The following is a 25,838-nucleotide window of genomic DNA, read 5'->3' on the forward strand; positions in this document are numbered from 1 at the left end:
TGTACTTTTGAAATTTCACACGTTCTGCCGAGCAGATGTTCTCGGCTTCAGTGACGATAAATTGGATAATCTTCAGATTCAGCCATTGCCTATTTTTACCAATTGTCTAGATATATGGGTAATACCGAAATCGAGCAGTGTAGGCTATATGTACATTGTACAATATACACAGTGTTTAGTTAGTCTTAGTTACTTTCTCTGATTTATAACGTGGCGATAAAGTATCTGAGCAGATTTGTAACATTATATTTACACGGACACGGCCAGAGACTTCTGTGTTGTCCTGCATAGACCAAAAAAAAAATAGCGAATGAGAAACATTTTATAGGCTCTAACGGGTGTTGACAGTTGAGCCGTCAACATAAGAGATTTTAATGATGTGGATTGGATGGTGATAGTGATTGAAGAGGGCAGCCATTCTCCCGCCTGGTCATGTCTTCGTCAATCTGCTTGGGAAGCTGGGAACCCCTGAAAGGTTGTGGCTCGTGCGAACGCGAACACGAATCTGTAGAGTCACGAGACGTCGTAATGCTAATCCCAACCCTATATTTCTGTATAGTAATATATAATGTCCACGGCACCTAGCCACAACTCAGGCCATATTATGCCACAATACTGAGGTACATGCTGACATTTTAAATATCACCCTATTATCCGCTAGAACAATCAAATGTTGTAATATCACCATAAAATCAATATTTTCCGTCGTGTTGCCAATAATTCCAACGAGGACTTGCAAGGGAATAGAATCTTACGCCTCCAATGGTCTGGAGCGGACCGGACAATGTATTTTCACAGCTTGGTCAGACATATTGCAACATTGATATTGATCAGAGTAAAAAAAACCGTTTCTATAGATATGACATATATTTCCTCAAAAACAAGTTACAGTAGCCAACACCTAGTCAGACGTATTTGTTTTTCGAATATATTAGATCGAAAAATATCCCGAACGATGCATTCTTTACATCGATTACGTTGATGTCAATATAGTTGATTAGTTGGTTAAGCACAATCCGCAGACCACCTAGATCTAGTGTATTTAGTCCTTGCTATAGTGTGATTGCGGGCTAAGGTCACAACAGAACTAAATATTCACAAGCATAAAGCTGAATATTTCGAGCATATTCTTTAACAAAGCAAATAATTTTCGAAATCGGCAGGGTAGGCCTACATGTTCGTTTCGTACTGAGATACTTTTCATGCTGCCAGCGTCATGCGGAGAGTAGTCAGAATAAGTTAATAGACTTTAGGACTTTATAATGACGTGAAAAATATCAATATATGATAAATGTTTACAGAACCTATACCAAGGTTCGTTTGTGAACGCGAACCTTACAATTTCCGCGGTTCACACACAGAGCGCGTTCACACCATCCGTATATAGTTGCTAGTAGCTCAGCGGAACTGACAAGCTCCTATAACACTCTTAACGAAAAGAGTGAGTATTCCCACTCTTGCACCACCCCTAATACACGGGTATGAATATACACATTACACACATGGCACACGAAACCAGAAACTACCGCCGACTTATACTGCGGTGTAAATCGTGTACATTTTAATCCAAATTATGCATGCTTGTAGAAACGTATGGAGGTATGCACGTAGGCAGGTAAGATTTATGACCGCGATATAATTCTGAGTTAGGTTCTGTATCGTGTAGCTCCATCGACAAACCTTATTCTGCATCACAACCGTATTCTTGAAGAGGTTTTAGGACCTGAAACTCGGTTCGAAAATTTGAGGTGGAATTGACAACAGGCATGTTATTTCCTCTTACACAGCAGAGGAAATAATACAGTCCAGATTTCATTCGAATTATGAACCATTCTTTACGTTGAGTCTCATCTTTCAGACATCAAACGTCTTCGCATTATTTGTAATTTCACTGCACCTTGTGCATCGTCATGGATCATAGTTTCTACATAAATTCTCCAACCGTCCAATCAGCAGGTAGGAATTATCAAAAAATTTACGACCGTGTCTTTAATCTTACTTCATTGAAATTTTCTGTCAAAGTAGAATTACAATTCTATCATATAAATAACTACTGTTCCCAGGTTATTCGACTTACGAAAACTGCTCACTGGGAAGAATACAATCGACGGCTGTTGGTCAAGGATTGGGAGGTATACGGTGAAGCTGTTTTTCTTAGGCAGTTCGATGATGAATAAAACACAATTTGGAGAGTTATAATATAATAGATACACCATATATATCAATCCACCTTGCTCAGGCATTCATATCTATATCATTCAAGATAAAAAAAAAAAGTCACAAGAAGACGGTTGATAAATAAAACTCGCTGATATCAGTTTCACATCACAGTTACGCCTCCTTGAAAATTCTTCACCCGGAAAGAGATGCGTAACGATATCACAGGAGCGTATAACTGTGCGAGCTGGAATACAAGTCTCTCAATTCCACTATGGAAGATATTCCTCAGAACGGCAGTAGCCTAAAAATGTCACTATCTGCTATACGTGATATGTAAATTTATATATTAAAGATATGTGAAGTATGAAACTACTACGTACAATACAACATGGTAAACTTCTTTTTATTATAATTTCACCACAGAACCACCGCCGAGGAAACCAGGCAAGGAGCCGGAGTTGACCGGCATGTCGTCAAAACGGGTAATTCTGATCTTCGGCGCAATTATGCTCACAGTGCTGGGTATTATCGCCACCTTGGTATTTTGCGTCTTCTCAGAAGAACGTCTCCAAAAAAGTAAGCGAAAATCGTGAATGAAACTATTTTATGACAGGCTACGTCCGTTTGGCTTCAGTGATTCTATTCATACTAGAGCCGTGCTCTTCAACCTTTTTTAACACCATCCGCACTTTATTCAAAAATATTCATTCGCACAAACGAGTCGAGAAATGTTATACAATAAAAAAATGAAGATACCAAAAAATATTTTCTTCAGATGTGCAACAAGTAAGCAACAAGTAGGGTACCGATCTAGGCCATCAAGAGCCTCAATAAAAAAAAAACTCGTTTTGATTTCAACCATAGCTCACTAATACACTTCTAGGTCAAATGAGTGTTATGTTTTGTGCAAGAACTTGTAGTGCTTGGATGACCGGGTCTTCATACAAACCATCCAGAACACCTATCCAAAATACAGCGTATTTTCCGCGAGATGAAAAATGTTTGCTGGCACAAATCTTTTAGGAGTAGGCCTATGACACAAAGATCTCCGAGAGTCCGGTTCGTCGAAGGAGTGCAAAAGCCACATGTTTGTTCTAATGGTTTTGTCTGATGGCCTGGAAAATAAGTTCAAAACTATCAGGGAGAGTAGGCACATTAGAGCTCACTACGATACATTGCTCCGACTTGTGTTATTTTTTTTCAATTTCCTCGTTTCTGTGTCGCTAGTAAATGAGTTTTGCCACATCAAGTGGAGCGTGCTTTACAATTTGATCATTGATTTTGTCAAAATAGGTACTCAATAAGTTCCACCGGCTAGGTTACACTGATTCTCACGCGGAGACACAAAACTACAAATACTGCTCCCTCAATTGCAAGAGTAGGGATTATTTTCCATGATCTTCTCGCACTCCTGATACCACTGAGTAGGATGCTGATGACCAGCACAATGAGAGAGAGAGTCTTCATTTTCATCCAACTAAAATACATAACACACGGCAGTGGTGGTGGTGCAGAAAATATGCATGCACAGTATTCGGTATTAGATAGGAATGATCGATAAGACCGTGAAGGTCATCTAGTCTGATCACACCATAGCATCAAACAGGTTCACTCGACTCTAAACAGTCTGGCATCTTTTACAGCCAATAAAATAAAATAAAAATCAAACGATGGCAGCAAATGATCAATGAAGCAATGTCTGGGCGAGGTAGGGCAACAGTATTAGTGTAGCGACAAGAGGTGATCAAGTATAGGTTTTTTTTAAATCTATTATAAGGCAATTCGCGGATATCTGGCGGTAATGCATTCCAGATGATAGGTCCGGAGTAATCAATAGATCTCTTGGTTATGTTGCTATTGGGTGGGGGTAAGTAGATATTTCCTTTAGGACGAAGATCTCGTGTAGTGGGAGTGGAAATTTTAGCAGGCATGAAAAAGTCATCAAACACAGGAGGCAAACTATTGGAAAAATATTTGTGAATGACTTTTGATACTTCGAAGCGATACAGTTTGTCAACTTGCAAAATTCGGTGCTTACGGTAATGATGAGATTTCTCGGATTATCATTGATTGGTGGATAATCCGAGGATTATCAACGAAAAACTCCAATAACTTCGCTTCTACTAGTTGGAATTGAGTCAAATTTGTTTTGCATCGTCTCTGAAGACAGCTCAACAATTTCATGGGGTTGACAGAAAAATCTGAATTTTTTTTTCAATTTTCCCGTTTGAATTAATTTTTGTAATTGGATCCGTGGAGCCCTATACTTGTTAGAATTGGAACAAAGTTGGTGTGCAGCGTTTTTTATGGTAACCTGACAATTTAATGACTGAATGGCTGGAATCCAGAAAAAAAGTTATTTTTGAACAGACCTATTGCCCATAGAGAGGAAAATTGCCACGTCATCATTAGGTCTATGTTAGAAATAAATATCTAACTTTCATTCTTCTAGTTCTGCCCACCGCGGTTTGGTTTTTCGCAGTGCCAACCTGCAGAATTCGTTCGCTATAATGTGACCGTTCGTCGAACCACAAATTTTCACTAAGTGACAAAAACATGAATTTCGTTGTTAGTAAATTGACTAATCCCAAATTATAATTTGTTTGTTTGAATTTGTTTGTGATTCGTGTGTATTACGGGTGGTAAGAATTGGCCCGTTGAAGATATAGGGTCGCGCCTCTATAGTCTCGCAAAACCGGCGTTTGTGACGGCATGGCCGAGGAAACGGCAAATGTAATGACAGCTTAAGGGGTAAGAGCACTAAAAAGCCATATAGTGTGTTGCATATTTCCAAATTACATTGTTTGCAAATTTAGATCTTACTAGAATTGAGCCCTGTGATCAATCATACAGTGAATGTCATGCTATACCATGATTATTTCCGATTTATATACAGATATACAGATGAATAAAGAAACAAGTGCTAACGGTAAGACTTTAGTAAACTTCAATTATATCCTTGAGACAGGTAGGTATTGTGTGTATAACACTATAGTTAATATTTTTTATGAAAGATTTATTTGATTCATGTAACTCTGAGACCTCCATACTGAGGTATATGGAGGGTAACCAAAGATGTTTGCAGGGCTTTGTATTCTATATTGCAGCGCGGCATTTGGTCGACTCGCTATAGTAACTGCGCGAAATTAGTTATCACTGTTACGACTGACTTGGCTCAGGTGACGACAGGTGTTGGGTGTAGGCCTATACCTATTTCCCACCCCAACCCCGTCCCTCGTAACATCAACTTACAATTTTGAAGTCATCTGCCCCCACTTCGTCGATATGAATCCAGGACTTCGAGACATTGATACAAAAACTTGCCTGCAGCAATCCATCCATTCAAATAGGTAAATCATCCCTATTAATCTGGAGAAGTTGTACGGATCTGGGAGAATAATTGTAATTTCCCAGCACATCGCCGCAAATAAAAATGATCGTATGCGATGCCTATCGGCATGTGGTAGCCTACTCATCGACGACTAAAGCTCGTATGCTAATCGTATGATTGGTCCTAATATTCAATATTTTGAATGGTGTGACCATACTGTAAATCATGTTCAGAGATAGCAGATCTCAAGAAAAACCTAAGCTACATTGAACGAACCACAGCGACCGGTGCGTATCTGTCTATATTTTATACTTATATTGGTCGTCTGTTGCATTCATCGAACATTACAGCTCGTGTGCCAATCTTATGATTGATCCACATATCCTCATATTCATTATTTTAAATATAGTCCGACCATACTGTAATTCATGTTCAGAGATAGCAGATCTCAAGAAAAACCTAATCCACATTGAACGAACCACAGCGAACGGTGCGTATCTGTCTATATTTTATACTTATAATGATCGTCGGTGACATTCATCGAACATTACAGCTCGTGTGCGAATCATATGATTGATCCTCATATATTCATTATTTTAAACAGTTCGTCCATAATCTTATTTATGTTCAGAGATAGCAGATCTCAAGAACAACCTAAGCCACATTGAACGAACCACAGCTAACGGTGCGTGTTTATCTATATGTTATACTTATAATGATCGTCGGTGACATTCATCGAACATTACAGCTCGTGTGCGAATCGTATGATTGATCCTCATATTCGTTATTTTAAACAGTTCGACCATGGTCTTATTTATGTTCAGAGATATCAGATCTCAAGAAAAACCTAAGCGACATTCAACGGACCACAGCGAACGGTGCGCATTAATTCATATTATATAGTGATACTGGTCGTAGGCACGCGACACTCATCAACCATTACAATTCGTCCGCGAAGCTTATATTTGTTCCTAATGTTCAATATTTTTAATGGTCTGGCCATGCTTTAACTAATTTTCAGAAATAGCGGATCTCAAGAAAAATCCAAGCTACATTCAATGGACCAGGGGTACGTACTAATCTATACTTTAAACTGATCAACTGACCATACGATTTTTTTGGTGTCGAAACGCTGTAAGTTGTCGTAAAAGAATTGAACCCGATCTCCGAAATTCCCCCGAAATTTACAGAACAAGTGACAAGAGTGTTGCACCAATGAGTGTATACAATCTATACATATGCTATTCAAGGAAGTTAGTGAGAAGTAACCATTACACAATAATTTAGATCAGTGGTTCCCAACGTAGCGATATCGCCCCCAGTGTGCGATTTTGAGCAACAATAGGGCGAAAACAGCAGAGGGGGCCATTGCGGGGGGGGGGTGATAGGCGGCTAAAGTGTTATAACGTCCAACGATTTATATTTAATTACCACGTTCAATAAATGCACGTGAGGACGGCTTATTGCGCATATGACGTGACGAAAAGGTCGATGTAATGGAAAGTAGCCACGGAAACTTGTTTTTCGAGCACCTACCACCTCTGGATAATGGCTTTTATCTAGTAACTATGTCGGAGGTTTCTCTGGGCTCCTCATCGCCAACCTCACTACTACGGTAGTGCATTGAAAAAACCAGACTAAAAGCGAGCCTTGCTTTAAGTCGTCAGCATAGACTACGATGGGGACGCACGGGAGTGAGAGACAATGAAGATGACTGCGAGAGAGAATGAACAAGACGTTCCCAACAAGACATAAACCAAAGACCAATGAGCTTTATGAAATTCATGTCGTGGGGCACAAGGGCTAGAAAGGCGATAAGCTCCACTGTGTTGTGCCTAGAGCCCGACCGATTATCGGCTCGCCGATAATATCGAGTCGATATCACGCTTGGAGAGAAATATCGGTATCGGCCATTGAAGGTAAAAAAATATCGGCCATTTTCGTGACGTCACAACATGGTGGCAGGGAGTCAGAGAAGTCGATAGAAGACGTGAGGACGGTAAATTATAAAACTAAATGGCCCAGCTGCATATAATGCATACTGCATACAGGCAGTAGGCGTGCCTAACTGCCTATCTGAAAAATGTTGTAGATAACTAACCACCGTTATGCCCCACTGACTTCGTGGGAGTCCCCCTGCAGGAATCGATCACCATGAAGACACAAGACAGAGTGCAGCTGGATGGATAGTTGTCTGCAGAAGATTTCAATCAGTAAGACAAATGAGAACTTCAATCATGCTGGACCGACCCTCGTGATGATAGAGAAAAGCGTCGCGTCGAAACATTTCTCTGAAGATAGTGCTATTGGTTCGGTACCAAGACCAACAGAGCTAATTATACCAGTAATGTATGAAGCCGTCTGACTGAGGCCTGCGGGGCCACCATGATAGGAAATATATGCGAGCATAGAGGGCAAGAAAATCAAGCAAACGTGGAGTAAAGCCAATAATTGATACGGAAATTTTTGATTCCATGATGATCTTGGCCAATTATTATTGATCAATTGATTGTTGAAATGCTGGTCATGGTCTAGGCCTAAGGGGATTGGTGGAGCAGTTGCAGACGTGGACAATTTGAGTTGTTTTGCTCATTCTCTTCAGCTATTTGTTAATGATGTGCTGAAGGCTCCAGGTGTACTGCCAGAAGAATATCAATATTTCGTGAAACCATGAAGGAAAGATCCCCTGCAAGGGAGCGGTGGAACCGAAATGAAGAAAGATTTCCAATTCTTGCTGTGCCACTAACTATGGTACCAAGTGAAAGACTGCTTACTGTGTTTAGTACTATATACATCATTTATGGAAGACCACAGAAGTTCACTCCTTGGAGAAAGGGCCGAGAAATTGTGCTTCGTGAACTGTAATCTGCTACTGCTGGATTGGTGCTTTTTTGATATATTTTTATAGCCCTTATATCATATATTTCATGTTCAAGCATATCAATGGCTGTAAAGTTGTTGAAATGAATGCTCTGAGGTGTTAAATATGGGCCTTGAGCTAGATTCCACATCTTTTGAATATCGGCTGAATATATCGGGGTTATCGGTGGAGGTACTGGATATCGGTCTTATCGGTATCGGCTCTGATATCCAATATCGGTCGGGCTCTAGTTGTGCCTATCAATACAATACAATACAATTTAGTAACTTCACCAGCTATCAGAGTTTGGTGAATAAATTTACTGATTATACGTCCTCTTTTTCGGATCCGTGAAAATGGGTGGCAAAAATTTGTGTCTAGATTGATAAAAAGGTGATGAGTCGAAAAAGGTTGATAACCATTGATCGATATCGATGGTTCCCAACCATTTGCTTGGTGTCGGGGCCGCATTTCAAATTTCAGAGTACGGAGTCGCACGAATACATTCATTTAGTATAACAAAAATTATAAATCATGAAACCACACCAACGAATAGCAAGACTATCAAGAAAAAAGATAAACAAATCAATTTAATGCCCGATTTGCATGGCCTTTGAGCTTTTAGAAGTGTGTCAAATGGAGGCGTAATTGCAGAGAATGCAGTGCGCAGTATAGCTGTTCGAGGTAGTCATCGGTCAATCGATTGAGATATTGATTTTTGATTCTGATTATTCTGCTAAAAAGTGCTTCACATACATAAGTTGATCACGAAAGAGAATCGTTTTTCTGGGGATTGATTATCTAGTTGGGATACTTACCCTGTGGAACTTGACTCCAAAATTCCAGTAAGTCTTCACTTTGAAATAATTGCTTGAGCTCGATATCTTACTACATGCCCAGCAACTCAAGTTGAAAATTACTAGGGGCAGTGGCCACATTAACTGCAATAGGATTTGAAACTATTTTCATCATGGGCAAAAAAGAATTCATTCCGTCAATGCGGCGGTTGAAATCATCAATAAAGTTGCTGATAAGCCTCTTGTATGCATCAAATGATCCATTTGTTTTATGGTCAGAGCCCGTTGGAAAATGTGTTGTAACACTAACGGAACTTATGTCTGGTGGCAAGCTGACTTAAATTTGAGTTCCGATCCGAACGTATTTGAGTGTGAGCGTACTTTTTGGCTGGAGTTGAGGAACGAAATCGTTACCGACTAGAGAATCGCTACTCGACAGCAGAGGAATTGGGCTCCACCCTTAATTATAAACTGCACACTCAAAGCCAAGCAAGGGTAATTTATGAATATGAATTTTATTTATTTTTGTTATAATGATTTTATTTTTTATTTTTGTGGGATTTTCAAACGTCAAGGGGAGCCGTAAGAAGGCTAGCTGGGAGCCGCGGTTGGGAATCACTGATGTAAATTCTAGATAGTTATCGTTTCCTAGGAATATACCTCGCCGATTGGACCAATAGTGTTGTGGTTCCTGTCGGTATGCCTGTTCCTGGTATCAGACATGGGGTAATCGCATTAGTAATCGTAATCGACTACGACGATTACAGCATTTTCAAGTAATCGTTATCGCAATCGATTACATTCGAAAAAATTCCGAAGTTATCGTAATCGCAATTGACTACTTCCCATATCTAATCGATTTCTTTGTGAAAGAACGATTACTTTTTATTTGTACAAGGACTATAACATAAACTGAGCATTCGTGAACATTGAAAAAGGAAGATATATTATAACAAGGCTCGTGATAGCACAAACGTCTGATTTTCAAATGCCATTGCTCATTATTACGTCAGAAGTATAGCCTATTAGCTTCGCTAGTCATTGCGTAAGAAGTAGGCTATCCAACGCAAATAGATATTCGATGTACGTTAGTCTGATTGTAAGAACACCCGCCGTGCTGTATATCAGGTTATCAAAACGTTCCACACGCCAGTACCTCGCAGCAGGATAATTAATCACCACTCTGCCTAATTTAAAATAGTAACTTGTGTATTGATGTTTGGTTAGGTTATGCTTAGTTAAACGCAGTTTGACCGTTGCTGCTTGGCGAGCAGTAGGCCTATGTGGTACGTACGTACACCGGACAAAGATTTGAAATTTCGTACTCGTCAAATAAAACATTACGGTTTCCACAACGAAGCATTGAAAATCAACAGCTGCTGATATATATCATAACCGAGCCGTGTTTGCCGTTTCTCGTAACGGCAGCTTGCAGTACATTATCCGTATTAAGTTGAAGAATGGCCATGGTTGAAGGCAGAATTTTATGTTGTCTTCATCTTATTCCCATATGACTCTACTTGAAACGGGTGCCAATCGTCATTTCACAATTCTTTACTCAATATTGGGACCTGCCGCCATTATATATCATGTTAGCGTGGGTTGTAGCTAGAATCCGGACCAAAACAGCAATTCGTCCCCCAGTCCAAACGTTGGTCTTTGGCCCCCATAGGGTGATATTTTCAAGTTGAAGACTGAATTTTGTCAATAATATTAGTAATCGCATTTTATTATTATAAATTTCCAATCCTCTCTCTGCCCCCGATATTCAGATTTTCCAATAGAGCTGGGGGCACGTAATTCATTATTATAACGTCTGGTATCCTGTTGTATTCACTTTAGTGTATGTTTTTAATTCGTGACCTCCGGTCTGTTATATAATCAAAAGATATTGTTGTATCCCAAACGTAGCAGACTAACAGAAAAACTTTCGTGGGACGCACACACAAATTGTCTTGTCTTTAATGCTCCGTGGGTGGCATTTTCATTGTGGGCTCAGATTGGAAGGACCGGACTATTAGTCATGCCCAGTGCCCACCCAGCGCGGCTATTGACAAAGGACACATACCCTAAGTTTCGGCCAAGGTCTTTCTTTAGTAGCACACTTCGTGAAGTCGCGTGTTGGTCGAAACTGCATATGTCTTTTGGTGTGTCGTGGCACGGTATTGACTGGACCATTTAAAACAAAATCAATTTAAAGCAAACATGTTTAAAACAAGGCCCTTGTTTAAAACATGTTTTTTTTGTAAGCCATGACGTCACGAATGTGGATCGACATTGACAATTGAAAATATAGGGTAAATATAGCTCGTTTGACGAAATATCTGTACTATAATTGTTGAACCGACTACTTTGAGGGTTACAACCATCCCATATCGATGTACGTCGGCTAAATCGGGTGGTTATTGTCCCTACGCTCATACAACTTGTTTTTTGGAAAGTATTTACTCAATTATGGCATAATTTTACAACTTGAAAAAACACATTTCAAAATCAAGCTTATCTAGAGAGAATTTTCAAGTCAATTTAATCTCTCAAAAATACTCTATAATTTATGTTGGTCCACGAAATACTATTGAGTCCCCTTCGAGCTCGGTCCTCACCATATTGGGAAATTTGGGTTGCGGCAGTCATGGACCTGGCAAGAATGCAAATCGTTGGGTGCGATAAATCGTCCTCTATAAAAATGGGCAAGGTACATTATGACGTAACAAAGCAAATGACGCATCTTCTTAAAAGAAGTTTGTTATCTCATTAGGCCTTTTCAGCGCAATCCATATATTGTCTTGCAATATAACTTCTAAGATGCAAAATAAATGTAATCGTGAGTAATCGTGATTACTCTTCCAATGTAATCGTAATCGACTACTTCCTGATTTTGCTGTAATCGTAATCGTAATCGCAATCGCGTCATTCAGAAGTAATCGTAATCGCAATCGATTACATTCATGAAGTAATCACCCCATGTCTGCCTGGTATAGATTACTGCGCAGTGGTGCGGATTATGCTTTCTTTCGGTGAACAGAAAATTATTTGTTTTCTGACCTGAGCATTTCCGCTGCGTTTTCGTGGCGTAAGCCTGCACCGGTCTTCATATTCACATACTCAAATGCATTACTACCCAGTTTCCAACAGGCCGTATCTTGAGCGTCAGCAAGTAACATAATTGTGGTATGATTAGGGTCACATTACAAGCAAGAGATGTTTAAAAACACTTTGTGTAAATCATGTTTTATATAGTGTTTTAAACGGATGCTATTTCAGAAAAATGTTTTTTTGCGGAAGTTGTATAATTATGTCATAATTGTGAGCTTTGGGACGACTTGAGCTAGATATAGTAGACATATACGACCTAGAATGATAAACCTCTCGAAATCCACGTCGGTCAAGCAGTTATAATACTTATTTATAGAAAACTGGAATGAAATGGATTTTCTTTCGATGATGAGACTTGTGCTACTGAATTCTATCCCTCTCGATTGTTCGAATGATCTTCATGACAATATTGTCAATCAAGACCTTGACTTTTCTATTCATTGTAGAAGATGCATGCAAAAGACGAGGAGGACTGCTTCATTCTGGAAAATGTTTCACCGCCCACCTTTCATCATCACGGAATATGACTTATGATGAAGCAGTCGCAGAATGCGTAAAACACGGAGCTCAATTGGCCGAAATTCATGATCGAGTTCAACAAACACTTTTGTACGACTTCGCTCTCACGAAGATGCCAGCTGGTACACCATACGTCTACGTATGGTTGGGAATGGAATATAAACACTCGGTAGTTGCATAAACTTCTTACTAAGTCATGCAGTTTTCAGTGCCTAAGGTACAGCCCAGAGTCATTTCAATTTTTAATTCTCCAATTTTTCGATTTCTGGTCAATTTCAAGTCAGCAAAAATTTTCACTACTATCTTAATTGTCGATTGTGTCAATCCACCCATGCATAAGTCCCTCCTCATATTTGAAGTGGAGTCAACGCGGGTAACAACGAACTCTGCGTAAGCAGTTGGGATGTTTATATCTTGGGCTTGGAGTCTGAGGTGTGCGTCTTTTAGTAATCTTGGCTCCCCGTTTACAAAAGTAACTCATCAGAAAGCATTATGAAGCTTTTAAATAGAGAACAAATTTTATATGAAGATGATGCACTTTGTTGAATTATATTGGTATCATGAAAAGTAATATACTGCAATAGTCATCCCAATTCAACCGTGTTCACAGTGTTTAAATTTCCAATTACAAATTTTCCGCATATAGAATTTTTGAGAAAGTTATAATTTTGCATAGCATGATGAATACCGGTAAACACAAACGCATAAAGCCATATATGAGGCAAAGTATTTCTCTTTCAACTCTTTATCGCATATAGTTAACGGTTACCGTTGACATCCATAGCATATGTTGGACTCTTTTAGCATTTTATCCTTCATTTGCATAATCATTTGCTAAACTGCAAGGAACAATTCTCTATTGGATTGATTCAATGTCATGCATCTGCATGAGCGTGGCTTTGCCGAGAGATCAAAATCCACGTTTGCGATTTGACCTTCGAATATCACCATGAAACACATACGCGCATGAATTGTGATGGGCTCGTCGCTCGCGAAATAATCAATATCAGTGCTTTTCAACCTGTGTGACGGTTCGCACTTGTGCGAATGAAAAAAATTGCAGTGCGAATGACAAAGGTGGTGGGAATGAAAAATCCGGATGAGTGCGAATGAAAATCGTGAATAATTGTTAATTTTTCTGACGTGGAACAATTCAAATAAATCTAATAGGAAATTCAAGGACAGTGTAGCTGTTGCAGTTGAGACGCAATTGTAAAAACTTCTTCAACTTACGACGTACCACTAATCGTGGCTCTCACAAGCCGTAGTGAATTAATATTTTCACACTATAAATATTACGTAACCAAAAGCCTGGTTTTGAAGCTGGTGTAGTGGCAGACATATAAGTATATCTGTTTTGAGATCAAGTCACTACCTTCGAGTCTCGAGTCATTTCGAGTCATGGCACATTTTGGCTCGAGTCAAGTCAAGTCAATCGATTGTCGAAGATGATCAAGTCAAGTCATATCACTCGAATTTTGGAGGTGACTCGAGTCAAGTCACAATTCAAGTCAAGTTGCCTTTTCAAAGTATGAGGCATGATTACGTCATTGCATTTTCCTAGCTGTCTGAAATACAGATTGAGTAGTCCTTGATTCTGAACGTATATGAACGAATATAGAGTTAGATATACACGCGGGAAGGCGCTGTGTCGCTCACATATACGTATAACTGTTGAATTACGGAAATAATTGCATAGCCTCAGTTGATAGTTACCAGCCAAAATAGAGAAACGAATTTATAAGATGCAATACACTACCCCTTTACATATTGATATAATACAATTCGAGCCTGCGACAATGGTTGAATAATATATAAACTACATTCGAATTCAATTTCGATAAAACAAGAGGTTTGGCTACCCAAGGTAAGAACAGAAAACCGAAATGAATATTTTGCTAACTAGATATTTTGTTATGGAATTTGCTATTTTAACTAGATATTTTGCTATTGAATTACTTTACTACTGGTTTACAACAACGTAAGCTGTGAGCTTCGATCAGGTTGTTTCTGGTCAATTTATTTGAGAGAGAACAATTGTGGCTCGGTAAAACACACGATCATTGAATGATTGGTCGCTCTCACGGGTTACACAAGCGTTTCGCGAACAATCCGAACAAGTGGAAGATACAGTAATATTCATCGACACGGATTATTTGATAACTTGAAATTGATTCGTGAATTTAGCTCCGAGTCACGAGTCAATCCACATTTCTGATACACCGAGTCAAGTCAAGCCAAATCATTTCAGCAAAGTGACTCGAGTCAAGTCAAGTCATACGAAAAAGGTGACTCAAGTCTGTCTCGAGTCAAGTCATGACTCGAGTCATTCCAACACTGGTATATCAGCTGTTTGAGCCTTCGACAGGCGGGAAAATGACGTCAAAACAACCATCATATTTCCGTAATATATGTTCGATTAGCACGAGGCACGAGGACAGTAGTGAATACCATCATTACAGACTCACATTTGCAGGTTACTGCAACGCGAATTTTACCCTTCCAAGGTTTATTAAAGTATGGATTGCAAAGGGTATGATTTTGGGCCGACACGGTGCCAGAGCTATCTAATAATATGTATGTATGCAATATTTGTTGAATTTAATGCAAAAAATCCTGCGATAGTTTTTACATACCCAAGGTGACTGTGTTGGGTACTGTAGGGTGATCAACGGGCAAGTTCAGGCCTATGAGGCTCATTCATTTTGAGGCCAACCACTTCGGCGTCGGGGCACATGAAGACGTTAAGTTTTGGCTAACAAACCGCGGATAGAATGCGGTCCCAAACATATAAGCGGCGACAAAACCTCGGCCAAAAAATGACCGATGCTGGATAGCCAAACCTTTCGATATGGATATGCTCCGTTGTCGCCACAGAATCGTCCTGTTCTTGCAATCTGCGTAGACCAGGGGTGGACAATTATTTTTCTCCGCTGGCCAAATGAGAAGCAGAACTATCTTGGCGGGCCAAGTCAGAAATTTTAGAATGTCCAGCGTATTGATTTTATTTCTAAATTGGGAGCGGGGAATTACACGAATTGGTGCTCAGTGGATGATTTGATATTGGGGAATGACAAAGTGACAGTTAACTACCCCAAAAATATTTATTTGCCGACATATTTTGAAGCAATGTTAAACATGATACATTTTAAAGTCTCTTTAAACCCCTATCCGCGTTTTTCTATCAATACATTAAAATATATTTGGAATGACCGAAACAACCCGTCGTCATCCTTCCAAACGTTGGTCTTGGGCCCTCCATAGAGTTCTAAACCAAGCTCCTGGGGATTCGCCCCATAATCAGCCCCCATCGAGATGCTCGATGCATGAGATGTCTTGTATACACTAATGGGCAACGTATATGCCCCAATCGTGCGAAGCGCAGAATTTTTTCATGATTCATGAATCAATCGGTCAATAATATTGGTAATTGCATATATATTGCTGTATTTTTTTTTAAACATCTCTCAGCCCACGTAGTGGTCTACTCAGTTTTACCGCTAAGAGCTGAGTGAGGTACTGTCTTGGAAATATTCGGGAGGGACCGTTGGTATAATTTCTTCGTTACATGTTGCTATTTCGTGACCTCCCGTCTGCTATGTGAAAAGATATTGAAATCATCAAAGCGTACCAAACTAAAAAGACGCACCCGATTCCAGATTGGTATTTCTTCACTGGCAAATATTGCCTATGGACAATTCGACTTCGTGGTTTTCGGTCAACATAAGGGCAGTCCTTTTCGGCCAAGGTTTTCTCGCTGTCGAGCTTTTTTCCCTTTACTTGGTTAATTTGATCAGCAGTTGCAATTGCAGTGCCTTCTCGGAATCCCGTGTTGGCCTAAAGTTCATTTATCTTGGTGTGTCGTGGCGCGGTAATGGCTAACGCCGAAATGCCTAATTGTAAAAACCATTGATCTGTAAATCACGCAGAGCGCCAGAAAAATTTGAATGAAGTTGCATAAATTTTCAAAAAATTACCCTATAATTTAAGTTCATTCACGAAATAATTTTGGGCGCCCGTCGAGCTCGCCACGCAATTGGGGGGTTTGAGGTGCGGTATAGTTATGGTCCTGAGGATAATATATAGCTTATGGTCTTGGTAGCTGGTTTCCGAGACGTGTGCACTGTGCAGCTTGCCGAAATGGCCTCGTTGTTTCGCCAAGGTTGCAGTTATTAACCATCTTTGAATTTCAACTTTCGGCTTTCTTTTTTTGGCATCCTTTATGGGTGGTGATATATTCATAGAAATGATGAGCACTGATTCACTTGTTTTACGAATTACGGATTTGGAAACACATCACGTAACAAATGGAAACACAGACCTTGTAATGCGTAATGTGACAATGACAACAAAGAAGGTTTGGTGACTTCTTGTGACTTTAATTCTAACGGCATAATTTGCTACATTGACTTTACTTTGAATCAGGATTAGGCATGTGAGGTACGTATAGGCTGCGTAATCACGGTATGTTAATGAACAGGCTTGATAGCGAACGAATTTCCGGTTCAGTTTATACTTTCTATGGTTTTAGTCCATGCAGCAACATTGAAAAGTAGGTTTTATATATTAAATTCCAAGCAACCTTTGACGGGCCACACAAAATCGCTCCGCGGGCCGCACTTTGCCCAGGCCTGGCGTAGACAGTAGTACAACTGCGACACGCAGATGAATTTATTTCACCATAATTTGAAATCGCCGGCGTCACACACGTTTTGTAGAGCTGCGTTGGGTATAGAATTGTGGTGTACGCGTTCTGTATGTCATACATGTCCGTAAAATCGTAGCATACTACTGCAATACTACTGCCCAAAAATGCCTATTTTGGTGGTAGTCTAAAAAGCTGCTTTACCGTTATTGAACTATTACAGCGGTTCTCAACCGGGGGTCCGCGGACCCCCGGGGGTCCGCGAAGCATTTTCAGGGGGTCCGCGAAGCCTTAAAATATTTAATAACCTAATTTGTATTTTATTAATTAGGAAAATCGCGAGGAAGTTTCGCTTCATTACTACTAAAACTCCAGAGCTCAAATCAACAGAATGGCCTTCTGAGATGAAATAGGCCTATCCTACTGTGCAGATCATTTTACCGACAAGATAGCGTAATGGTGAAGCGTCCGGCTTCTTGATCGGTAGGTCGTGGGTGCGATCCCCGGCCGGGTCAGACCAAAGACCTGATTAGTAACACTGGTATCCATGACTTCCCCGCATGGCGCTCATGCATTGGGATAACATGGAGGGGTGATGCAAGACTTTGGAAGACGTACAAGGCTAAATCTGCACCTTCCTTGTCCAACGGCATATGCACATCATACACTCATGGTATGCATATGCACAGATCGTATGTATGTATATCATGAGTCGGTGTATATGCTGCAAAAACATCAAGGACAAAAATAAACTACGTCCTTCCGTCCTTCCTTCCTTCCATTTTAATTACTAAATTGCCCACATTTTGCTGTTTAGAGATTTTGGTTGGGGATTGAGTGAAAGAAAAGTTAGGTGAGTAAGGTCGATAACGGTGACTTCGAAATGCTTACAACAATCCATTTTTCCTGTTTGTTTGTTTGTTTTGAGGTATTCATGGTGTTTGTCGACTACTATGGTCATTTACACCAGGGTGATATTCTTCATATTTATTCCGTAACAGCCGACTTATAGCACGGCCCACTTCTAGGCTTTTGTAAGACACCGCTTACGCGGATTAGGAATCGAGGAGGAGCCTAGGTAAACCTCCAACACTGTGATAGATAACGATTTTTCCCATAAGAATTTCAAGATAAGCTGCCAGATAAAAAAAATCGTTTGTCCATTTTGATTTGTTGCGATCATACCGAAATGTGTCGTCGGATGCGTTCCGCGTTATTGTTACATTCGCCACCATCTCTATTTGTGGAAATGGACTTTCGGCACTCGTTCATGTCAATTCGAAGGCGCGGATTTTCAAGACACAACCACTTATTTCAAGAAATACAGTTGTAGAATTCGCTTTAAAATAAAATAAGTCAACCCAATTTCCACATGAATAGTATGATCTTATTTTCAAGAAGAGACTTTTTGTTGATATTTATCACTAAGGCGATTATAGTTATCATTTTGACACAACAGATGACAATTGCACGATAATTGAGCTAAATTTGAACTAAAACTTCGTGGGGGTCCGCGGGGTCCGTGACGGTCTGAAAGGGGTCCGCGAGGACAAAAAGGTTGAGAACCACTGAACTATTATGAATTCTCAAATTAGATTTAGCTACAGAGCAGAACACACGATATGGTGAGATTATTTGCTCTTCTCATTTACTCGCGCAACCGAAAATCGGAAATAGAAAAATAAAACAGAACACACGTTGGAGCAAGGTATCGTAAGGTAGCGAGCTCTAATGTGCCAATTCTCCTTGATCGTTTTGGACCTTATTTTGCAAGACATAAGGCAAAGCCTCAACACAAACACGTGAGTTTTTCACTCTTTCGACAAACTGGAGCCTCCGGGACCTTTGTGTTAGTTCTCAAAAACGATTTCTGCCAGCAAGCATTATTCGCTCGCGAAAAATACGCTGTATTTTGAATAGCAGTGCAGAACAGATTTTAAGATCTTGCCATCCAAAAACTAGTAGAAGTTCTTGTACAAAACCCAACAACTTGTTTGGCCGAAAGAGGTTGTAGTGAAATAGTTGAAATCAAAACGAGAGAAAGATATTGCCTTTTTAATGAGATACTTGATAGCCTAAGCTACGTAGTAGCCAATTTGTTGCACATCTGAACAAAATGTTGTTAAGTATCGTCATCTTCTTTTTGTATAATAATTTTCGGATAGTTTGTGCGAATGTAATTTATTTTACTAAAAAATGCGAATGGAGTTCCAAAACGTTGAAAAGCACTGATCAAGATCATAGATAATATATGATTTATGAATAACAGTATTAGAATGGCTCAATTGTCCTCAAATTACGATATTGCGACCTATAGTCGATAATAGGGTACGTATTACGAGGCCTTTAGTCACGTGATTGGTTACGCGTAGCAACGATCGACTGGTTCGCAAACTTCTCCTTTCTGCGTAGGTACTTATGGTAAAACTATCATTTTATTCATTCCTTTGGAAATTTTTATCGCATCAAACTGTTGCGGCTCAAGTAATTCAAGACTTGGTCATGTTGCAGGCGTCTGCTTCGTAGGGTGCATTGTTTGGTATTATTCACCATCAAAACACGCAGGAATAATTGGTATTGTAGAACGGTATTGTAGCACTTATCACCGTTACCACGGTACGGAATTCGTCAAGTTTGGGCAGGTGTGAAGTGATGGGTCGTGTATTTGTTACCGTAATCGATTACGGCGAAAACAGGGTTTTCAAACGATTGTAATCGCAATGGGTTGGATGTGAAAATGCTCAACAAAAACTTAATAGTAATCCGTTTATGCGTATAACCTATATCACACTGGTCTACAAATTAAAATTGAAATTGCGATTAAAATATTGATGATTGATATAGGCTGGTTTTCGGTTGCTGAATCCAAGTCTGAGCACGGAATTGCTCTCTCACGTTAAGATTCTTCGCAGTAAATTTGGCTAAATTCCGTAAATTAAGCAAATTTTGACTGTCGTTAGTGAGCCTATAACAGCAACAGATCAATATTCTCATAAAAAATAAGTTTTGGTGAAACCTGGGCTAATGTAGCACTGCTGAATAACCGAGTTTTCGGTAAACTTTAATTTTGTGATTTCCATTGTTCTTGCAATGAGAATCGTATATTCGTCTTTCGTAAATATATGTGGACGCATTCACTAATTAGTTTGCAGTAATAATCTTCATTCACCGGACTTGGTTTATACGTTACGTTTTTGTAGCTTCGTGCTTAGTTACCAGCGTTATCCTTACGCATTTTCCCTACTTATTCGGACAATTATTTTTGTAATAGCATCTTGCGTCTTAGTAAAACATAAACTTTGTGGGCAATAATATCATAATGTATCCATATATTATAGGGTTACCATACGTCCTCTTTTAAGAGGATTTGTCCTCTTTTTTGACTTTTTTGAAAGTGTCCTCGGAGGACGCCCTTTTGTCCTCTTTTTTAAGAGTTTGTCCTCTTTTTTGAAAATTTAGGTCACATTTAGAGCAAAATGCGAGGGATATGCCGTAAATTAGCACAGAAGTGATGCTCCGGCGGTTATTTCGGAGTGAAGAACGGTGATTTGAGGTCTGAGCGAAAAGTTGACCTTTTTTTTGAGGAAAACAGTATTTTGATCTCTGAGCGGAAAGTTGGCCTTTTTTTCAGTCAACCGATCACGAAGTGGGAAAAATTCACCGATTTTTGAGAATTCTTCTCCGGTTTTGCAAGCCTCAAATTTCTGAAAAAGTGTCCTCTTTTTAGATTTCCAAAATATGGTTAGCCTAATATATTACGTAATAGAAAATTGTACGCTCTTGCAAATGATCCCAACGTTTGGTCGTATAAGCTTGCTTTGAAACATTAAACGCCACAGGATGCATGCTTTTCCAAAGAACCAAACGGCTTATCATGCTAACTTAAACGTGGTGATGATACTGTGCATGCTTATCGTGCTAACTTCAACGTATTTTAACGCGTGTAGGTTCTTCTGCAATTTGAATATGTCACATTAATTCAGAATCGAGAAATGCTCCACCTGAACTAGTCTTCTTCTAACTAACAGATCATGGGTGTTTTGCCATGATATTGAAGGTCTTGTAGTGTCATTATCAATGCAATCCATATGATTGGAGACTGCTCATTGATACCTCAAAACGAACACTGAAGTGCTTGATAAGTCATAATTGAAATAAATATGCATCGATTATTGAGGCTACTTGACGTGGTTCTTTGGATAATTCAACTTATAAAACTGATACTGTTTACTTTTCAAAATCCAAATTGGAAGGATCAAGTTTTGTCAAAATATTGTTCAAGTAGAAGCGGACGTAGTCCGAAAACCTAACCACTTGAGTAAGTAGCGCAAGTGGCAAAATGTACTTGAGCACCTCGAAAAGTAGAAGTAATCCATAAATAAATCATTTCCGAACTGTGATGTGATAGAGAATATTAACCGCTAGATTCGCATTCAGCGTCCCCAAAGTAAGTAGGAATGACCTGAATAGAACCTGGGGCAAAATGATGGCAGACTAACATAATCGATTGCTCTGTAAATGAACGATTTATTCAAACTTTTCACTTTATAAGGAATATTGACTATGGCATTAGTTAATCTTGGGATTGCGTGATGTAAAATATTCATATGGGCAATCGAAATGTCGGATTTGTGAATATCACTAGTAATCATTACCTCACGAGCAGTGGTTGCCCGTAGGCGCGTAGCCGGTAAATATTCGACAACGGATTCGAATTCCGGTCACGAAAGAGTACCGCAAGCTCGTGTAAAAGGGATGACAATCGCTACCCGGCTTGTATTCCAACATTCTCGTAACGTTCATGTCGATAATATCGGGATTAGTGAAACTGATGATGTTTGGTTGTGCGTTCACAAGGTAACCTCAGATTGCAAATTTGTTCTAGGCGGCGAGTATGCGTAAATGCCTAGTTTAACCAATTACCGCATTGAAAATGTTATTGTTTTGGAAAAAAATGTAAATAATCGGTACAGTACAGCGCATTGATAGCTGATGCATGATACAAATGTAACGTTTGCGTTACTCTTGACGGAAACTTGTAATATCCGTATTACGTGTATTACAGATATACATGTGTTGAGCATATACTTACTATGGCAGAATTTGTCTTCCTCTCTGATAGTGTAGTTATTTGAATCTGCACCATCAATCCGCAGCTTATACATCGTGTTAGCATGTAGCGCAGCTAGAACGATAAGCGAAAGCGCGAAAAATTGTCAGCGATTAACTTGGGCAATATATATATATATATTGTAACGGAGCAGGCAAATGGCGTCACAATTTTCGAAACTTTGCAACCCATATCAATCGTAATGTTGTCCTCGGATCTGCGCTAGGCTCGGGTTTAAGGAGATGAAATAAATGGGATCGTGAAAACCGTGAGTGGATTTCCATCTACTAGTAATCATATCACTGGTCAACACAATTTTTGTAGACTCTGCTCAGACAATTGATTTTGGCCAACTTTTGGGCGCTGAATTAAAAAATGACTTCCGTTTTTCTCTATCACGTCAAGTTTCGGGGTTAGGTACCCACCACATTGTCTCATAACCCACATAAAAGTACTACTTTTAATATTTTCTGTTTATTGTATAAAACGTTTCAAAAACCACAAGCAGCCGAAAGTATATCACTATATTTCAAATAAACATTCGCACTGCTTTATTTGTCTGATTTAAACTGATATTCTTTCTGCAGGACAAATAAAGTGCGAGTTTCAGGGTCTAAATTCTGTGGGTCGTCTCGTTTGATACTGAAGCAATAGTCAGCTAACATATGTAAGCTCCCATTTGCTCTGGTATCTTACCTCAAACATCTTCAGATATTGTGGGACACCTTCTCTTTACACATCGCTGACTATGCCAAGGTTTTCCAGGAGATTATTTCGATATTTTAGCTTTTTTCACTGTCTTCTGTCCGACAAAAACATATGAAAGTGACACATATAGCCTACGTGTATCAGGGTTATATGCGCATTGTGCATCCTTATTGTCACACAATATTTCAAAGCTGACACATATGATCCAATCGTGCTTGTGATATTGCCACCATTCAACGTTTCTGCATTATTCAAGGAGACTAACTGCACCTAAGACGTTGCCATTTTGCAGATTGCCACACTTCATGATCCTTTTTGAGCTGCCAATAGATATTTGCCATTCACTTGAGTTTTACATCAGGACTCCTTACTCCTCCAGCAACCCGTGGTAACAGTATCATGACAATGCCAGTATCACGGCAATACACACAGCTACCGAAAGTATCCTTATGACGAAAACGCCGTTTCTCATGATCGAAAGTGAGATATCTTCTCTCTCTCTTGCCAAGTAATCTTTTCTCAATTCGCAAGGATGCTAAAAATTCCGAATATTTCTATTCCAAGTCCCGAAGCCTAGGTCAGATCATTAAACTTGTGTTGATGGACTAATCCAAGTTCTGAATCATTGTCGATTTCAAAATTTTCATCATTAGGCTCGCTATCCCTAAGATCTTCATCTTGATCCAAATTATCGAGCGTATAGGAGTTTCAAGTTACACTGGATAAGCTGAATGGGGCGTTGGACCTATAGCTGATAGTAAATGTAATGTTTACTTTTCTTGCCATATCGTGCAGTTTGCATTTAACATGTGTCTGAAATATCCTCAGATGATTGCATCCAAAAATGGAAGAAAGCATTGGCCTAGATCGATACCAGTAGGCTACCTTTTATTTTAATATTTCAATTGAGCCCTTGACTATATAGCTTATTATATGATTAAAGTGTGGACATCTACATGGTATGAAAAAGTAATATGGCTTAAGTCTTGAAAATTTGCATATTTTGGGCATATGTCGTAGTGCGAAAACTTTACGTGATGGAAGAAAACCAGCGGAATTATCGGAATCAATGCGCCAAACTTAGCCTAAATAAAGTGCAAAATCAAAGTCAACAAATTTTTCGCTCAAAATTATTGCCCAGTGTGATTGACTATTGTTCATTGACATTTTGTTCAACCACGATCGTTATTTTAGAAATGTTCGTACCAAGTATAGGCCTAGTTCTTCCTTTTTTTGACAGACTTCAACTCTGCTGTACCGATCAGGGATGGAAAAACATTCGAATCAATTTCAATGGGATAATAATCATCCACAACCTGATTCTTCACGCAAGTACATTGCCATTGAAGTAGGAGATGACGGTGATTCAAAGATAGGAATATGGAATCTCGGTAAATCAGGTCATGAGCATGGGGTTATGTGCGAGAAAGAAACCTGATCATTCGTCACAACTACAAAAGAAATGGCAACGACGAAGCGTTGAACGGACAAAATTGAACAACATACTTATGTAGGCTACATATTGTTATATTATTAATATTGCCGTCTCGATAGACAAACTTACATAAATCGTCGCATAAATATTGTAAATATTTTGATGGTTATTATAACAGGTGAACTATCACGTTTCACTCAGTACCACGAGACGTGGATTACATTTAATGACAATTTTGTGAAATTATATTACGATGATAATAGTAACCACCCGTCTATGAGTCAAGTCAGGTCTAATAACTAGAAACTTCAAAATACTATTTTCCGATCCTATCGTGACTGTTCAAGAGTCTTCTTGCTTCACTGTAGTGTAGTTTACAGCGGCGGTCTGTAATAAAGTACTTCTACTTTTCGAAATACTCAAGTACTTACTCATGTAATTGTAATTTTCGTTGCTTTTACTTCACCATATTTTGTGACTTGCCACTTCATTTCCGATATTTACGGTTAAGTAGAAGTATCATGTACATCTAGCGTTGCCTTTAAAACAAATGGAAATGAAGAAAAGAGACGGAAAATGTTACAGGCTTCCTATTTTCACTGATTACCAACGAGAATGTCATTTTCCCCTAGGGATGTGAGGCATAGAATGAACCACCAATTCAAATGGCAAACTGATATCGAACGCGCTTTACCGTAACGAAAGTGGTGACCTCTCTGCGTCACAGGGAAAGATGTCTATTTTACTAAAATATTAATCTTTAACTTGGTGGTTTGGTCGGTTGAAGAGTGTAATTTTACATAGGCCATGATTGTGTAATTCCCAAACGTACTGATTGTTCATGTTAAATGCAAGGTTGATGACTAATTACCAAGTATAAATTTTCTTGAAAGTAAGCCGCTATTGCGAGGTGTTACATATAAACTGCTAAATACGCAGAAGTGTTACGAAATGTCCTAATGTGTTTATATGCCCAAAAAAGTGTGTCTGTATGCGGAATAATGTGTTATGAAGTGTTCAATACAACCTTGCGGATTCAGAGTGAATAGCTGATAGACAAGCACAGTAAAATGACAACAATTATGGCATCACCAATATCACAGGGACTTCGTCGGTTAAATCGAAACGTGCTTTCAATAGCCCGTAATATTGCAATGTTCTCTTTGAGACTGCGTGT

At 39.3% G+C, this 25,838-nt stretch overlaps 1 protein-coding gene across 8 annotated transcripts; it reads left to right on the forward strand.

The window, feature by feature from the left end:
* The first annotated feature begins 1,399 nt into the window (after positions 1-1,399).
* On the forward strand, positions 1,400-25,663 carry LOC145437068 (uncharacterized). 8 transcript variants are annotated; one of them, XM_080314238.1, is made up of 11 exons: positions 1,475-1,956; positions 2,064-2,132; positions 2,584-2,736; positions 5,057-5,089; positions 5,725-5,778; positions 5,928-5,981; positions 6,123-6,176; positions 6,316-6,369; positions 6,513-6,560; positions 12,691-12,932; positions 24,467-25,663. In XM_080314238.1, the coding sequence occupies exons 1-11, from the start codon at positions 1,911-1,913 to the stop codon at positions 24,662-24,664; spliced, it is 1,005 nt and encodes a 334-aa protein (XP_080170364.1). In that variant the 5' UTR covers positions 1,475-1,910; the 3' UTR covers positions 24,665-25,663. The 8 variants fall into 8 exon arrangements, with proteins under 8 accessions (XP_080170371.1, XP_080170364.1, XP_080170367.1 ...); XM_080314245.1 differs by lacking the exon at positions 24,467-25,663 and having other exon boundaries at positions 1,400-1,956; positions 6,318-6,369; positions 12,691-12,918; XM_080314241.1 differs by lacking the exon at positions 5,725-5,778 and having other exon boundaries at positions 1,477-1,956.
* The last annotated feature ends 175 nt before the right edge of the window (positions 25,664-25,838 follow it).

The sequence above is a fragment of the Botryllus schlosseri genome, chromosome 4 (assembly GCF_051294905.1).
Source record: "Botryllus schlosseri isolate E-star chromosome 4, Bs_hap1, whole genome shotgun sequence".
NCBI lineage: Eukaryota > Metazoa > Chordata > Ascidiacea > Stolidobranchia > Styelidae > Botryllus > Botryllus schlosseri.

Bases quoted from the DNA above. Each gene is read 5' to 3' on its own strand.
- LOC145437068 (XM_080314238.1), top strand. From the start codon at position 1,911: ATGGATCATAGTTTCTACATAAATTCTCCAACCGTCCAATCAGCAG. The intron at 6,370-6,512 runs GTGCGCATTAAT...ACTAATTTTCAG, and splicing joins TCAACGGACCACAGCGAACG to AAATAGCGGATCTCAAGAAA. The intron at 12,933-24,466 runs GTAGTTGCATAA...TTTTTTTGACAG, and splicing joins GAATGGAATATAAACACTCG to ACTTCAACTCTGCTGTACCG.